The 18,805-nt window shown below is 35.6% G+C and overlaps 1 protein-coding gene across 30 annotated transcripts in view; it reads right to left on the reverse strand.

The window, feature by feature from the left end:
* Positions 1-18,805, reverse strand: part of SDCCAG8 (SHH signaling and ciliogenesis regulator SDCCAG8) — a 243,024-nt gene that overhangs the window by 210,594 nt on the left and 13,625 nt on the right. For all 30 annotated transcript variants that reach the window (XM_055582141.1, XM_055582140.1, XM_055582139.1 and 27 more), the window contains exons 3-5: positions 18,707-18,789; positions 13,721-13,834; positions 2,912-3,034 (exon numbers count right to left, since the gene is read on the reverse strand). In XM_055582141.1, the coding sequence (XP_055438116.1) occupies positions 2,912-3,034; positions 13,721-13,834; positions 18,707-18,789 (320 nt within the window). The remainder of the gene's footprint in view (positions 1-2,911; positions 3,035-13,720; positions 13,835-18,706; positions 18,790-18,805) is intronic.

Genomic DNA, 18,805 nt, shown 5'->3' on the forward strand with positions numbered 1-18,805 from the left:
AAATATTCTTTGAATGGTTTTAGTTATTTAAAAATAATCTGCTTGCTTCTTCAACTGTTAAGTCAAAAACTAAGCTAAAAGCTAAAAGTCATGTAGGCTACCATCAAAGTTCCAGTCCACGGCAAAGATGGTTTGGTTCAATATTGATAAGCTATTCCTAATCTAGTCAGAAAGGTAGTATAATTCAAGCCCAGGTAGATGGATCAGGGGAGTCAGACAGTGCTGTGTTTGAGTTCTAGCTTTGTAGGTTACTTAACTGCTGTATACCTTAATTTAATCATCTGAAAGTGGATGTAACAACACCTGCCTTATGCGGCTATCATAAGACTGAAATGATATAATGCAAACAAAGTATTTGATATAGTACCTGGTACATCATAACCATGCAGTCATCAATAAATATTAATTATTACTATATACATATTTCAATTGTTTTTCCAAAGAAAGCATTAAGAAACACTGAAAATATATAGTCAAATCTGCCAATAGCTTTGGCAAGATTTACCATCAACATGGAAAAAAGGAAGATAGTATCTCTCGATCTGTTTATATTTAAGATAATAGCTTTATTTACATCAAAACTCTCAATACAACACTATTCATAGGTTGCCAAAATGTCTCAATTCACCTCCACAAGTAGCAAGTGAAAGAAATAACTTTGTAACAACAAAATAACACAGAAGACTAACATTAAAATAGGTATCAAGGTCGCCTGACTTACGCAACAACCATTTCAATATCTGCATTATGTTAGCTCATGTGAATGCTTTTTTTAAAAAAAGCTCTCTGCAACTCTATCCTTTCTATAACCTATCTGTAGTTTTCTCTGCAACTCTATCCTTTCTATAATCTATCTGTAGTTTTCTCTACAAGTCTATCCTTTCTATAATCTATCTGTAGTTTTCTCTACAAGTCTATCCTTTCTATAATCTATCTGTACGTTTCTCTACAAGTCTATCCTTTCTATAATCTATCTGTAGTTTTCTCTGCAAGTCTATCCTTTCTATAATCTATCTGTAGTTTTCTTAAGCAAGTTTCCTTTGCTCATGGCAAAGCATGTGTGCTTTTACCATCATTTCCTTCCCCTTTTGCATTACTCACTTCTCTTGCCCTCTGATTCACTTGTCTGCCTTATTTCCTTTCTCATTTCACTTCCCCATCTTCCACTTCTTTACACTGTATAAATATCAAAGATTATGAATAACTGAGTCACTGTTCACTGCATATTTGGAGGAAAATCAAAAGAATATACTTATTTAAAAAAATGAGCTTACCTGTAAGTACTTTTTACGGATCATTTTCAAATTGACCCAAAATAATAGGAACCAAGACAAAATTTTTAAACACTAATATTAATAATACAATACTATAAATACTCAGAAAAAGTTATATAATGAAGAAAATAGCTGATCACAAAGTAATGTGTAATTGCAGAAAAATAAACTAAAATGCTAATCAGCTCACTTTATTATTCAGAGTTAACACATCCAGATACAATAGCAAATTCTAACACATAGAACTCCAGGATTACAAATGAAACATCAGGTCAGGTTAAGAAAAAAACTTCAAAAATTAGAGGACACCTAGGTGAAACATTCGGAGAAGGCAATGGCACCCCACTCCAGTACTCGTGCCTAGGAAATCCCATGGACGGAGGAGTCTGGTACGCTGCAGTCCATGGGGTCGCAAAGAGTCGGACACGACTGAGCAACTTCACTTTCACTTTTCACTTTCATGCACTGGAGAAGGAAATGGCAACCCACTCCAGTGTTCTTGCCTGGAGAATCCCAGGGACAGTGGAGCCTGGTGGGCTGCCGTCTATGGGGTTGCACAGAGTCGGACACGACTGACATGACTTAGCAGGTGAAACATTAAAACAGTTGTGCTTTTTCCTAAGCAGAACTTATTTACTAATAATGACTAAGTCAAAAGTACCAAAATAAACTGCAAAGTAAAGCCGAAACAGGCAAGTACCAAAACTTTCCCATGGAAAATTGAATTTTGTCTCAAAAAGCAGAACAACTGTTATCAACTACATCCCATAGCAAAAGAGTAAAAACTATTTTGAAGGTAAAAATATCTCTGACAACTCATAAAGAGCAATTAAATTTAAACACTATTTAAATATCATCATAAAAATTTTATGTCACAGAATTATAGAGATCATACAATTCTCTGTTCCTCAAAATGTATTCCACTGATATTAGATTCACTTTGGAAACTTGCTCAAAGACTAACCCAGACCAACTCTCAGGGATAAAGCCCAGGATCTGCACTGTCAGTAAGTATCCCAAACCCCATTCACATTAAAGACTAAGGACTGCTAATATTCGAGAATTTCTCAAATTGCCAATAAATAAACAAAGGACTTACAAGGTGAAGCCGAGCCTGAATATCCTATAAAATTACTTGCCAAACGTCCAGCTTGTTAGGGACAATGGGAATATTAACATTTTGAACCTTGGACATACATGTCAGTGTTCTTTCTGCTACACCATGCTAATTAGACTTATTGGAGCTCAAAGTTCAAAGACGATTTAGATAAATATAACAGAAATCTAAGCTACAATTCTGAACAGTTGCTAGATTTAACAAAGTCCAGCTCTGTTAACACACTTCCTCTATGACATACTTCCTGCTTTCAGACTTGCTCTTTCGTATGGAAAAAACACAAATGGTAATGCTCAGAGAGGAAACCGGAGTGGCTGCTAGGCACCATTACATCATTTAATTTGAGGATTCATACCACCACAGCGAATTTTAATTTCTGCAGCCCCAAGTAAATACCAGCACAGCACTTCTGCCAAACTTTAAGAAAAAAATTGAAGCAGCTAAGAAGGCCGAGGGAGAGGTTGGGAGGCAACATTCAGACTATATATATTTTAGCTTAATGGTTTAAATAAATGCTCACAGATGCATCCAGAAGTGTTTGTTCCCTCATTTCTTCTTGTCCTCGAGATTTCAGCTCTTGTTGGAGCCTTTCATTTTCAAGCACAACTACTTGTACCCTATTTTTCATTCCAGAGAGTTCCTCCTATAAAAAGCAGAAACAAACACCAAATACATTAAGCATTTTTTCTTTCCTTTTTTTTTCTTTTTAAGAAATGCCACTTGCAGACTGCATACATTAAGCAATCTTAAGTACTGCTTTTATTTGTTGATTACGAGACGATCCAATATGATACGAAGCATGGAAGACTGATGCTGTCTATCCATTTTCTGAAATATTATAATTATATTTTGACAAAGAAGAAACTCAAGCATTAGCTAACAAAGAGAAGGCTGGGGGAAGACAGTAGATGGCCTGCTAATGGCCATACCACAGGACTGTGTGGTTTCTGACAATTTTATTCAACAGACTTATATAAATTATTTAATTAAAGGGTTTATCTAAAAGACTTTTAAACATGAGGTACACACACTCCTAAACACATAAGGTAAGATATATTATTATTCATGCTCAAATGCCAATAACATTGAAAACTGACAGATGGCTACATAGATAAAGGACACTGAGACAGAAAGGTGAGGAAAGTTACAATGATTATCTATGAACTGGTAGCCAGATGGAAGGAAATTATGAGTGAAAATAGTTTGGTGGATAGTTCTTAAAGAGTGTTTCCTTGGCTATGTAGGGAGTAATATAAAGAATTATAGGTATATAACAATTTGTATAGCTATTAACTAGCATCTCAGTAAAAAATACTGAAATATTGAGGGTATAATACTTAATCTTCATTACCATTATAATAAACAGCTATTGCACAGCATATAAAATTTACATTCCATTTATCTTATTCAGAAAAAAAATCAAAGCTGTAATTGAAAACCATAATTAAACAAATATTGCAGACTTCCAATTTTTGGTCTGACATATAAGAAACTTGGAAGACATCACTCCCATCTTCATAACTAGAAAAAGAGCTGAACACGCTTTAAAATAAACTACTCTTCTTAGATCCATCAGAGAATTAAGGTCACAGGGAAAACTATTATCTCTCAGAATGGAAAGACAGACAAGTACTCCTGAGAACCACAACTTAGCAGAGCAGAAATGCTGGAAGCTCAGTATAGACCAGTTTGAGTTAAAAACTCCAGAATAACCCAGTCTCTGGAGGGGAAGGTGCCTCCTACACTTTTATGAGCTTTATCTCCAGGACATGAGCAGATTCTAATAGCAAAGACTAGAGGAAACCCCACTCCTGTTTCCTCCAGTAGGAGAGGAAAAGTAACCCAAAAGCATTCTGTTCTTTTTAACCAGGACTGCCTCAAGAGAAACTATTTTACCAGAGCCTAAGAAACTGGTTTTTGCTTTTTTCCCCAGAACCTAAGTGACCTGGGGGAAGAGAGCAGAAACTCAACTCCAGCTTCTTAGCCTTCTCATCTCACTTAAGGGGAGAGGGAGACTGAGAAACACTTGTGAAGGATATAGCCAAGGGCACAGGGTCTCTAGAAGACTGAGACATGATCATAGGATTACAAAATGCTCCCCCTACTCCCATACCCTACCACCACATCAAAAGTACTCTTGTATCATAACAAGGGAATACACTAAAATAACTGCACATCTCAGTATATATTTAAGAATTCTTGAGGGAAACCCAAAGACAACAGTGGAGACAAAACCAGAACTCTGGAGGAAATTTTAGCCTCTGACACATAGAGTAACAGCAAATAATAAACACAGTCTAACTTCTACAACAAATAAAAAACCTTACACTAAATGCATATTTCCCTCAGTTCCTTTTATTCAATCCACTATGTCCAGAATTCAACAAAAAATTAGAAGGCATCCTAAAAGACTTAAAACACAGTTGCAAGAAACTAAGCAAACACAGAACCAGACTTAGATACAGCAAAGATGTTGGAATTATCAGATGGAGAGTTTAATTATGATTAGCATGCTAAAGGGTCAAATGGGAAAAAGTGGCCCACATGCAAGAACAGATCAATAATACAAGCAGAGATGGAAACTAAGAAAAAAAAGCAAAGTGCTGGAAATCAAAAACACTGCAGAGGAAATGAAGATTGCCTTTGAAGGGATCATTAATAGACTGGACACATCCAAAGAATTAGTAAGCTTGAATAAGTGTTAACAGAAACTTCTCTAACTGAAATGCAAAGAACAAAAAGAATGATACAGACAAAACAGAATATCCAAGAATTGTGGAACAATAATAAAGGTGAAGAAAGAGAGAAAGGAGGAGAAGAAATATTTAAATGAATAGTGATTGAGAATTGCCCCAAATTAATTATAAGTGCCAAACCACAGATTCAAGAAGCTCAGAGAACACTGGGCAAGATAAAACTGAAAAAATCTACACCCAGGTTTATCATATTCAAACTGAAGAAAATCAAAGACAAAGAGAAAAAAGAAAAATTTTAACGATGTCAAAGGGAAAGACCTTACCTATAGAGAAGCAATGATAAGAATTATATGAGGTACTCTTTAGAAATCATGCAGGCATGGACAAAGTAAAGTATAATGGAATATTTAAAGTTTTGAATGAAAAGAGCCCCGACAAGCTAGAATTGTGATACCAACCTTCAAAAGTGAGGGAAAAACAAAGACTTTTTCAGATAACCAAAATTAGAAAATCTGTTTCTGGTAGACCTGCCCTGCGAGAAATGTTAAAAGTTCTTCAAGAGGTAGGAAATTTATTTAGGTTATAAACTCAGATCTACATAAAGAAATAAAGAGCAGTCCAAGAAGGCATATAGAGATGAGTATAATCTTTTTATTTTTCTTAATGTTAGCTGATATAACAGGTAACAGTTTGTTCCATATCATATTAGCAATAGTGTATATAGATCCAACAAATACATCCTAAAGGAAATCAGTCATGAATATTCATTGGAAGGACAGATGCTGAAGCTGAAACTCCAATACTTTGGCCACCTAATGCAAAGAGCTGACTCATTTGAAAAGACCCTGATGCTGGGAAAGATTGAGGGCAGGAGGAGAAGAGGATGATAGAGGAAGAGATGGTTGGATGGCATCACTAACTCAATGGACATGAGTTTGAGTAAACTCCGGGAGTTGGTGATGGACAGGGAGGCCTGGTGTGCTGCAGTCCATGGGGTCAAAAAGAGTCGGACACGACTGAGTGACTGAACTGAACTGATATACTGATCATAGCTTGTGGATAACTGAAATGAATGACAGAAATGCATCAGGGTCAGGAGGGAGGAACTGGGAACACTCTGTTAAAAGGAATTTTTCCAACCCCTGAAGTGTTTATTGAAAATACACTTAGATTAGTGGTAAAGGTAACTGTAAACTCAAGGAAAACTACTTATAAGTTGTTTTAAAAAAAAGAAGTTCAAATGATATGCTAAGAGAGGACAAAATCACAATCATATAACAGGGTAACTCAAAACCAGAGATGGTACAAAAAATAAAACAGAAAGAACAAGGGCAATGAATAGAAAACAGTAAAAAATATGGCAGGTATTATAGATAGCCAACTGTATCAATAATCATTTTTAAACATCCATGCTCTGACTATATCAATTAAAAAACAGACTTCCAGAGTAAATAAAAGATAAGACCCAAGTACACACTGTCTACAAGAAGCCTTCTTTAAATCTAAAGACACAGATACTTTAAAAGTAAAATAATGGAGAAGGATATACCATGCTAACATAAATCAAAAGAAAGCTACTGAGCATTTGTCTATTTTTTTCTCCAGAGCTCCAGATACATTTCTAAGGAGCAATCATGTTTAAAAACAACTGGACTATATGATGATCTTTTACTTTCATCTAGTTTGTTTCACTTTTTCTATTTCATATTCAGTACTCATTTCATTTAGTTTATGTTCTTCAATTTCTTCATCTCTTTTTTTTTTGATGTTCTTTCTCAGCCTTTATCAAGTGTAGCAGAAAAGCTTTTGTATACATATATATAAATATGTGCAATGTATACATTTTAGAAAGCTTATGAATTTATGCATAACTAAAAATTATGACAGTATTATTCCACTTGTTTGATTTAATATGAGCAGAATGCTAGCTTTCTAATTAAACAAATAGATATGCAATAAGCAACAAAGGTTTCCTGTATAGCATAGGGAACTATAGTCAATATCTTGTAATAATCTATGATGGAAAATAATTTCAAAAATAATATATGTGTATTTGTGTAACTGAATCACCCTGCTACGCACCTGAAGCACTGTAAGCCAACCATACTTCAATAAAATATAGATATTTTTAAAAAGAAAGACATAAGAACAATTAAAAAAAAGAAAGCTGGACTAGCTATATTAATTTCAGACTCCATAGTAAGGAAAAAAATATCAGGGATAATCAAGAGGCATGACATATTGATAAAAAGTTCAATTTTCTAAGAAGACATAATAATCCTAATGTATATGTGCCTAACAACAGCATTGAAATACATGAAGTAAAAACTGATTGAACTGTAAGGAGAAATAGATGTATCTACTATTTCAGTTAGAGATTTCAACATCCCTCGATCAATCATTGACTGATCTGGCAGACTGGCAAAATATCAGTATGCACATAGTTGAACTGAACACCACCATTAATCACTTGGGTCTAATTGACATTTATATACTACTTCATCCTACAACAACAAAATATACACTCTTCTCAAGCTAACACATAACATTCACCAAAACATACTATATTCTATGGTCTAAAACCATATGTTAACAAATTAAAAAGAATGGAAATCACAAAAAGTATGTTATCAGACCACAGTGGAATTAAACTAGAAATCAATAACAGAAAAACAGCTGGAACACTCCCAAAACATGTGGTGATTAAATAATACTCTTCTAAATATATACAGGTCAAGGATAAGTTTCAAGAAAAAAATTTAAATTATTTTGAACTAAACAAAAATGAAAATACCACACCAAAATTTGTGAGATGCTACTAAATCCGGGGAAACATTAAAAAGAATAAAGATTTCAAAACAATAATTTCAGGAAACTAAAACAAACAAACAACAACTAAAGAAATTAAATCTTTTTAAGTAGAAGAAAAGATAATAAAAATTAGGGTAGAAACAAGTGAAATTAAAAACAGAAAATCAAGAGAGAAATGCAGCAAAACCAAAAGATTGGTCTTTGAAATGATCAATGAAATTGATTAGAGTCTAGCCAGACTAATCAAGACAAAAAAGAGAGTAGACACAGATTACTAATCTCAGAAATGATACCACTACAGAACCTATGAGGCTTTCCGGTGGCGCTAGTGGTAAAGAACCCACCTGCCAATGTAGGAGAAATAAGAGATGCGGGCTTGATCCCTAGGTCAGGAAGATGCCCTGGAGAAGGGCATGGCAACCCACTCCAGTATTCTTACCTGGAGAATCATGGACAGAGGAGTTCATAGGGTTGCACAGAGTCAGACATGACTGAAGCAGCTTAGCGCACATGCACAGGTTCTACGGACATTAAAAGGATAATAAAGGAACACTATGAGCAACTCTAAGTCCATAATTTGATCACCCTAGAGGAAACGAACCAGTCCCTTGAAAGACACAATCTACCAAAACCCCTAAAGGGAAAGGCAGTTAATCTGAATAGGCCTAGTTAAGTCACTTAGTCATGTCTGACTCTGCGACCCCATGGACTCTAGCCTGCCAGGCTCCTCTGCCCATGGGATTTTCCAGGTAAGAATACTAGAGTGGGTTGCCATTTCCTTCTCCAGAGGATCTTCCCAACCCAGAGACTGAACCCAGGTCTCCAGCATTGCAGGAGGATTCTTTACTGTCTGAGCCGTTAGGGAAGCCCTGAATAGGCCTACTTGTATTAAAGAAATTGAACAAATAATTGATCCTCTTTCAAAACTGGAAGTACCAGTCCTAATATCGGTTCACTGGTGAATTTTGATAAACATTTTAAGAAGAAATTAGATCAATTCTCCAAAATATATTTTATAAAATACCTGAGAGAATACTTCCTAGCTCATTCTATGAAGTTTGCATTATCCTAACCAAACTAGGTGAATAGACTACTGGGCTGAAAAATGGTAGATCAATATATCCCATGAATATAGATGCAAAAATCCTCATCAAAACATTAGTGAATCAAATCCCACAATGTATAAAAAGAATTATACAATAGGACCAAATAGAAATTAATCTACCTATGCAAGTCTGGCTCAATATTTCAAAATCAAAATAATTCAACATGCTAGAAAAAAAATCAAATGATCATATCAATAGATGTAAAAAAAGCAAGTGACAAAATCCAAGAGCCATTCAAGGTAAAAACCTCAATGAACTAGGAATAAAGAAAAAACATCTTCAGTTTAGTAAAAAAACATCTACAAATAACCTATAGCTAACACTGTACTTCACTGTGAGAAAATGGGTAGTTTCCCACTAAGATTAAGACAAGGAGGTCACCTCTTATCACTTCTATTCAACATCATATTAAAAGTCCTAACTAAAACAATAAGGCAAGAAACAAAATAAAAGCTATAAAAGAAAAATTCTTTAAAAGATAGCTATGTTTGTCATAGATGACATGATTGTCTATGAAGAAAACCTCAAAAATCAAAAAAACCTGCTAAAATAAATCATTAAGCAAGGTTGCACATTACAAGGTTAATACACAAAAGTCAATTGTTTTCCTATATATTAGTAATAAGTAATTGGTATTTGAAATTAAGAACACAGTACCATTTACATTAGCACCAACAAAATTAAATACTCAGGTATAAATTGCATAAAATATGCATCAGATCTGTAAGAACAAAATTGCAAAACTCTGAGGAAGACATCAAGTAATATCTAAATAAATGGAGAGATATTCCATGTACATGGATAGGAAGATTCAATATTGTCAAAATATCCGTTCCTCCTAACTTGAGAGATTCAACACAATCTCAGTCAAAATTCCAGCATGTTGCTTTGTAGATATTTACAAACTACTTTGGGGCTTATATAAAGAGGCAAAAGACCCAAAATCATCAATATGATATTGAAGGAAAAGACCAAAATTGGAAGATTGACAATGGCAGACTTCAAGACCTATTATAAAGCTCCAGTAATCAAGACAGTATGATATTTATGACAGAACTGACCAACATATCAATGAAACACAATAGTGAGCCCAGAAACAGACGCACACAAATACAGTCAACGGTCTTTAACAATGGATAGAGAACAAACATATGGATACCAAGGACGGAAAGGGGAGGGGGATTAACTGAGATACTGGGATTGACAAATATGCACTACTGATACTATGTATAAAATAGACAACTAATGGGAATCTACTGTATAGCTCTGCGAACTCTATTCAATGCTTTGTGGTAACCTAAATGGAAAGGAAATAAAAAAGAGGGGATATATATATATACATATAGCTGATTCACTTTGCTGTACAGTAGAAATGAACACAACATTTTAAAGGAGCTATACTCCAATAAAATTAATTAAAAAATGGAATAAGGGTAACTCAATGTTGATAGTCTTTTCAACAAATGGTGTTAAACAAATGGATATCAATATGCAAAAAAAAATTTTTAATGTCTAGATACAGATCCTACACCTTCACAAATATTAACTAAAAATGGAGCACAGATCTAAATGCAAAACACAAAACTATCGAAAAGCTAGAAAAAGAATTAGAGAAAATATTGGTGAGCTTGGGTTGGGTAGTATTTTTAGATTTAATGCCAAAGGCACAGTCCATGGAAGAAAAAAACTGATAAGCTGGACTTGATTAAAATTAGAAGCTTCTGCTCTATGATGCTGTTAAGACAAGCCAAAATTGAGAAAAAAGAATTGCAGAAGATATATGACTGGTATCCAAAATATATAAAGAAAATTTGAAGTTCAACAATAAGAAAATGCACAACCTAATTAAAAAATGGGCAAGAGACCCGAACAGACACCTCATCAAAGAGAGTATATAAACGGAAAATAGGTATATGAAAAAATACTCAACATTGTATGTCATCGGGGAATTGAAATTAAAACAAGATAGCATCACATATTTCTAATACACTAGAATTCAAAACGCTGACAATACCAAATTCTCACAAGGACTGTTCCACGTCATGAGCTTTCATTCACTGCTGGAGGGAAAGTAAAATGGCACAGCCATTCTGGAAGACAGTGCGGCAGTTTCTTATAAAAATAAACATACTCTTACAGGTGATCCAGCAATTTTGCTTCTTGGCATTTATCCAAATGAGTAAAAAAAAAACCCAGTAGATTTATTTGTAGTTGCCACAATTTGGAGGCAAGTGGGATTTCCTTCAATTGGTGAGTAGTTAAAAAAAAAAAAATCCTATATCCAGACAATGGAATATTACTCAATGATAGAAATAAGCTATGGAGCCATGAAAAAACATTAAGGAAGCATAAATGTATATTGTTAAGGCAATAAAGCCAATCTGAAAAGGCTACAAACTGTACGATTCTAACTATATGACATTCTGGAAAAGGCAAAACTACAGAGACAGTAAAAAGATCAGTGGTTGCCAGGGGTTTAGTGGATAGGAAAGGAAGGGATAAATAAGCAGAGCATAGATGATTTTTAAAGCAGTGAAACTATTCTCTATAACACTGTAATGGTAGATATATACCCTTACACATCTTAGAAAACTTACAGAATGTAAAACACAGTGAACATTAATGTAAACTGAGGAATTTACTAAATAATAATGTAACAGTTTAGCTCATCAACTGTAACACACATACTACACTGATGCATGATGTAAACAGCAGGGGAACTGCTGGGGAGCTATAAAGTACATGGGAATACAGGATAATTCTATGTATTTTCCATCCACTTTTTCTGTAAACCTAAAGCTGATCTAAAAAAAAAAAAAACCCTGAAACATTACTCTCAATATCCTGCTTCCTTGTTAACATGTATCAAATGTATACTCTGTCTGACTTTCAAGGATTTTGCAATCTTCTATTTAACCAATTCAGCATTATTTTAATAATTTCTAAGAGATATCTTCCATTGAAGGAATGTAGACTAGATGCCTCATGACCCCCATAAATAAATCATATTCATCCTGAATATTTTCTTCCACTGTTGCTGTTTTTCCTTTAAAATTCTTTCATCTCCCTTCTGCTGATCTAACAATCCTACACCTTAAGATTTTTCTCTCCCATAAAAACATCCTCGAAGACTGAGCTTCTAGTAAACTTCTTCTCTTATTATGACTAAGTTTATACCACAAAATAAAGGACCACACTGTATCTTTACTATCATGTTGCTGTGATTCTCATAGGTAATAGTGCTCTCAACTAGATGGTAACTTTATTACGATTTTTATTACACAGTGGAAGAATCTGCCATCTCAAAATATGCCACTCTGGAAGAATTATCTTGAGCTAAGGGCCCGCGAAAAACAGCAGGCACAAGTCTGCTCTGACTTCCCCTTTTTTTCCAGCAAGCAGGACTAAAACTCCCATGTGAACGATGCCCTCCCTATGCCAGGAAGAAAGAACAGTCTTATCACCAGAGACAGGGAGTAGAGACTGAGAGAAATCTGTACAAACAGACCCTGTTAAAAGAACTCATCTTCTTTAGCCTCCCCACATATTTTTGGTACATTTCCACAGCTGCCTCTCTTTGTTCAACCAAGTACAAAAGCACTTAGGTTTCACCACTTCTTCAGGTCTTCATTTCCTTATGAAGGCTCCCATGTCACATAAATCTTACATTAAATAAATGTGTATCCTTTTATCCTGTTAATCTATCTTATGTCGGTTTAATTTAAAGGCCCAACCACAGACACTAAAAGGGCAGAGCTAATGTTTTATCTCCCCTACAATATCTTTCAGGTTTTACTCACAGCATTTTAGTGATTAATAGAAGCTTATTAATGGAATGAGCCCTAGGATGCTATTTCAGCTTTTCTAGTAATCCAAGAATACCTGAATAATAATGAGTGTGTCCTCCAAGAACAAGGAGAAACGACATGCTAAGATCAGGAAACTCCCTTAAAAAGCTGACAATGAAATATTTAAAGGTTTCTTAAGCTACATACATACCAGACTTACACTTTGGAAGAGGAACCATATGTTGAAAATATAATACACGATACAAAATGTATCACTAAGTTCTATAAAAATATCACATAATCTGATGTATTAATATTAAAAAAAAAAAATGAAGACACTAACATACTTTGGGAAGGCATTAAAAACATTACTAAACCTCATACAGTCATGCAACATATAGTGTTATAAGCCGTAAGTGACAACATTTGGTTTCTTGATTTTAAGTATCAGTACCCCATGAGCTATCTTCATTCAAAGTTACAGTAAGAACCTTTATACTGACAAGGGGTAGATATAGTCTACCAGCTTAGAATCCCTATTTGCTGCACTATGATTTCAACAGGTTGACAAGAGTGGGAGAATGAGTGGTATTACTATTCCAAAGCATTTGCCATAAGCTGGGCTAAAGCCAACAGAGTGGAAAGGAAAAATTCTAAAACGTAAGAGAATATTATCAAAATATTACAGACTACTATATAATTATAAACTACTGGGAAATTAAGTACTCAGGAATGGCATGGTCAGGAGTACCATTCCAAGCTTGAGAAGCTCTCATTACACATCAGACTTTTCAGTCACAGAAAGATGGCAACCATCAAGGTGTTGCTATAAACATGAAGACTAATTAATAGCAATTTTACACACAAGATATTATTATTAATAACAATTTTAATATAGTCTGGCTTAAATTTTTAATGGGATACTTACCTTGCAGAACTTGACTTCTGCCTCTAAATGATAAATGTACTGAGACTGGTCATTGATGATAGGAACAAGATTGTGCACAGTAGGCATACTGGTTTCCTCACATTCTGATGACCTCTAAGGCAAAAGGGAAAACAAATGAAGCATGTTTGGATTTAGCAAAGAATCAGTTAATACCGTCTCCATACTCAATTTAGCACTTATGTCATATAAACATAGAATAAACATAGACTAAATCACAGTGCGGCTAACAGTATTATTTCATCTTATAAATTCTATAAATAGATAAGATTCAGGAATATGAAGACTATTTTTTTTTATTTTTTATTTTTAAACTTTACATAATTGTATTAGTTTTGCCAAATATCAAAATGAATCCGCCACAGGTATACTTGTGTTCCCCATCCTGAACCCTCCTCCCTCCTCCCTCCCCATACCATCCCTCTAAAGCGGGAAAAGGAAAATGGTTGTAAAAAGCACACAGCAAATGGAAAAATGCTCAAGTAGTATAATTTGGCTTGGGATGAACCACCTATTTGAGCCATCTGGAAATGTGACGTGCTATTCAGTAATTTTGAGATGAAGGGATAGCTTTTTAAGAAATCATCATAGAAGAGAGCTGCTAGCTAAAACTGCAGGACAGCTGCCTGAAGAAGGGATTCTTTAGACAAGTATCTGATGCCAAATGTGTGTCACTGAGGTAAAATTTTATCTACAAAAAGAAGTACACTAGCAAAACCTGGTTTTTTATTTTTATTTATTTTTTTTTTCCTGGTTTTTTATTTTTGACCCTAATACTTAAGGCAATTGCAGACTATGCTGCTCTGGAGCCTCCAGAACTAGAGTGCTGAAGCAGATATACATGCAAGTGAGACATTGTGCTGAGGACTTTAGAAAAAAAATGTTAATTCTCTTTACTTTTGCAGCAGTCCTGTAATTGATTTTTAATATCCATCTTACTTTATCCTAGAATGATTGTAAAATGATTTATAAACCATATATCTACTCCAGTATTCTTGCCTGGAGAATCCCATGGACAGAAGAGCCTGGTGGGCTATAGTCCATGGGGCCGCAAAGAGTCAGACACGACTGAGCGACTACCACTACTACCACTATTACTCCTACCATGATATTATTTAAAGAAAAGAGGAAGTTAGGAAAAGGGAAAATGAAGGTTTACCAGTTAGATGAATCCAGAGGAAAGTTTGAGGTGAGACACACAATCATTTTGTTTTTCAACACAGCAGAAATTCCTATAAATGATGAAGTACCAGCTCTCATGGCAGAATAATTAAGCAGAGCTTTGCTTCTGGCCACATTTAATAAATTTAAAACCAAAAGACATGTTAATTAAATGAATTATCTGTGGTAAATAGAAAGCAACTAATTATAATAATTGACATTAATAGAAAGGGGTTTGGTGCATGCTGCTGCTGCTGCTAAGTCGCTTCAGTCGTGTCCGACTCTGTGCAACCCCATAGACAGCAGCCCACTAGGCTCCCCCATCCCTGGGGTTCTCCAGGCAAGAACACTGGAGTGCGCTGCCATTTCCTTCTCCAATGCATGAAAGTAAAAAGTGAAAGTGAAGTTGCTCAGTTGTGTCCGACTCCTAGCGACCCCATGGACTGCAGCCCACCAGGCTCCTTCGTCCATGGGATTTTCCAGGCAAGAGTACTGGAGTGGGGTGCCATTACCTTCTCCATACTATGTGTATACATAGGGCAAAATCAATGTGAAAATTAAAAACAGGCTAGTATCATGTGGAAAAGGTTCATATACAATCACTTGTATGTTTATCATAGTTTGAATGTCCATATTTTAAAATAACAAGTAATAATGTTTAGACATATTTTCTACCTCAACACTGCCTCATTTCACTCTTAATACAGCCACATATTTCTCATATGTCATACTGGCTATGAAACTGCATTCTAAGGGGTACAGTCTTCAAAAGCTACTTATTATTATGGCTTGTAATCATCATATGTAGGTTGTATAGATTTAGGGTCTAAATTCCATTCTTTCACAGAGAGCCAATATAAATAGACCTATGTATTGAAATAGGAAAAGGAGCTCGTCAAGGCTGTATATTGTCACCCTGCTTATTTAACTTCTATGCAGAGTACATCATGAGAAACGCTGGGCTGGAAGAAGCACAAGCTGGAATCAAGATTGCCACGAGAAGTATCAATAACTTCAGATATGCAGATGACACCACCCTTATGGCAGAAAGTGAAGAGGAACTCAAAAGCCTCTTGATGAAAGTGGAGAGTGAAAAAGTTGGCTTAAAGCTCAACATTCAGAAAATGAAGATCATGGCATCTGATCCCATCACTTTATGGGAAATAGATGGAGAAACAGTGGAAACAGTGTCAGACTTTCTTTTTTGGGGCTCCAAAATCACTGCAGATGGTGACTGCAGCCATGAAATTAAAAGACGCTTACTCCTTGGAAGGAAAGTTATGACCAACCTAGATAGCATATTCAAAAGCAGAGACATTACTTTGCCAACAAAGGTCCGTCTAGTCAAGGCTATGGTTTTTCCTGTGGTCATGTATGGATGTGAGAGTTGGACTGTGAAGAAGGCTGAGCGCCGAAGAATTGATGCTTTTGAACTGTGCTGTTGGAGAAGACTCTTGAGAGTCCCTTGGACTGCAAGGAGATCCAACCAGTCCATTCTGAAGGAGATCAGTCCTGGGATTTCTTTGGAAGGACTGATGCTAAAGCTGAAACTCCAGTACTTTGGCCACCTCATGCGAAGGGTTGACTCATTGGAAAAGACTCTGATGCTGGGAGGGATTGGGGGCAGGAGGAGAAGGGGACGACAGAGGATGGGATGGCTGGATGGCATCACTGACTCGATGGACGTGAGTCTGAGTGAATTCCAGGAGTTGGTGATGGACAGGGAGGCCTGGCGTGCTACGATTCATGGGGTCGCAAAGAGTCGGACAAGACTGAGCAACTGATCTGATCTGATTGGTATATACTGTATATATTGAATTGATCATCTTGATGAGTCTTCTTGCTTATTTAAAGTCAATCAGTTTTGCAATATCACTGCTCAGTATTATCTTAAAAATGCTAAGAAGCATGTCTGAGCATTCAACAGATACAGCAACTTAATCTACTAGACTTAAAAGTACTCCACCCATATATGCTTAAGAGCATTCTAGAAACTAGGAGTAAACAGTAATAAATTCACTGAATGATAAAATATTTTATCAAAATTATAGTTTATATCTGCAAATATTGAATATGAACATGTAGTCCATTTCTCTAAAGTGGGAATTAAGCATGAAAGTCTGTGTCAGGCTGGAATGAAGTGTTAATATGCGGGTACTCTTAGGACATTTCAGCTGTGAGTAAAGGAAAGTGACATGTCTTCAAGTTTTCAGCATGTAGCCTGGGTATCCAACAGTCACACTGAAAATGCAAGGTGGTTATTGTTGCCATGACATTTTCTATTTGTGTCATACTTCATAGGTTTCCAAAGAATTTTAAATATGTGACCTTACCTTGTTACTATAAAAACCCTGTGAGAACTCTCTCACAGAGAGTACATGATAGCCCCTAGATCACGCTAAAGCATAGACTATTTTGACCATTTAAACCTGGCCAAGTCCTTGCTTCACAGTACCCTTTCTCTACAGAACTCTTCCTCCCACCCAGCTTCTCCTCACATATACGCTTCCCTCACAGTACCCTCCCTCACTTCCACCCTTTCTTCACACCTATCTCAGGCTTTATTTCACACTGCTTCACTCAGAAATAATATGCTCCATGAAAGAAACAGCAGTAGAAAACAGCTGCAGAAGAAACAGAGTACAGTTTCTCATATCACACAATTTTATAACTATATATTTTTAAATGTAGAAAAAGATTACATACTTCACACTTAACATTTAACATAAACAAAGGACAGCTAGAATTAGAAAGTAAATTCTGAAAATAATAAAAATACAGATATGCCCCTCTATAAAAGCAATGGTTAGGGACTTGGTGGTCCAGTGGTTAACAATGGCCTTTCTTTCTTTTTTTAATTATTTATTTTTAAAATGTATTTATTTATTTTAATTGAAGGATAATTACTTGACAATACTGTGATGGCTTTTGCCATACATCAACATGAATCAGCCATAGCTATACATATGTTCCCCCCATCCTAAAACCCCGTCCCACCTACCTCACCACCCCACTCCTCCAGGTTGTCATGGAACACTGGCCCTGGATGTCCTGCTTCATGCATTGAACTCGCACTGGTCATCCATGCCACATATGGCATAAGGTAATGTACATGTTTCAGGGCTATTCTCTCAAATCATCCCACCCTCTTCTTCTCTCACTGAGTCCAGAAATCTGTTTTTCATGTCTGTGTCTCCTTTGCTGCCTTGCATGTAGGATCGTTGTTACCATCTTTCTAGAAGAATCTGCCTTTCAATACAAGGGATACTGGTTCGATCCCTGGAAGGGGAACTAAGATCCCACATGGCCCTGGGCAGCTAGCCCATGTGCCACAAGTACTAAGCCCTTATACGCCACAACTAGAAAGAAGTCTGCACACCAAATGAAAGGTCCTGCTTACCACAACAAAGACCCTACGTGCCACAGCTAAGACCTGAAGCAGCCAAAAATAAATAAATAATAATAATAATAAATTCTAAAAAAAAGCAATGATTAAACTTTTCCATATATTGTTCCTTAAAAAAAAATATTTGCTAACAGTTGCAAAGTAAATTCTCCAAACTATTTCCTCACTCACATTTTTCAAGTGAATAATAAATTAAAAAAAATCAGAATCCACTCTGCCATGGAAGTCTCTTCTTTGGCCAAAATAATTATCAGAGGGAAGACCATTTCTTTTAACACTTTCTGCTATTAACATGTCCAGCTCAGAATCTTTTTAACACATGTACTACTAAAATGATACACAAAATTAAAACATAGTTAGATAAATAATGCTTTTGTCAGGTCGTAAATGGTGATACTTACCGAAGGGGATGTTTCTTGTCTTCTTAGAGATGCCTCACTTTCCTTAGCTGCTTGTTGGCGCAACAAAGCTTTGAGTTGATTAACTATGGAGGAAAAGCA

The sequence above is a fragment of the Bubalus kerabau genome, chromosome 5, assembly GCF_029407905.1.
Source record: "Bubalus kerabau isolate K-KA32 ecotype Philippines breed swamp buffalo chromosome 5, PCC_UOA_SB_1v2, whole genome shotgun sequence".
Taxonomy (NCBI): domain Eukaryota; kingdom Metazoa; phylum Chordata; class Mammalia; order Artiodactyla; family Bovidae; genus Bubalus; species Bubalus kerabau.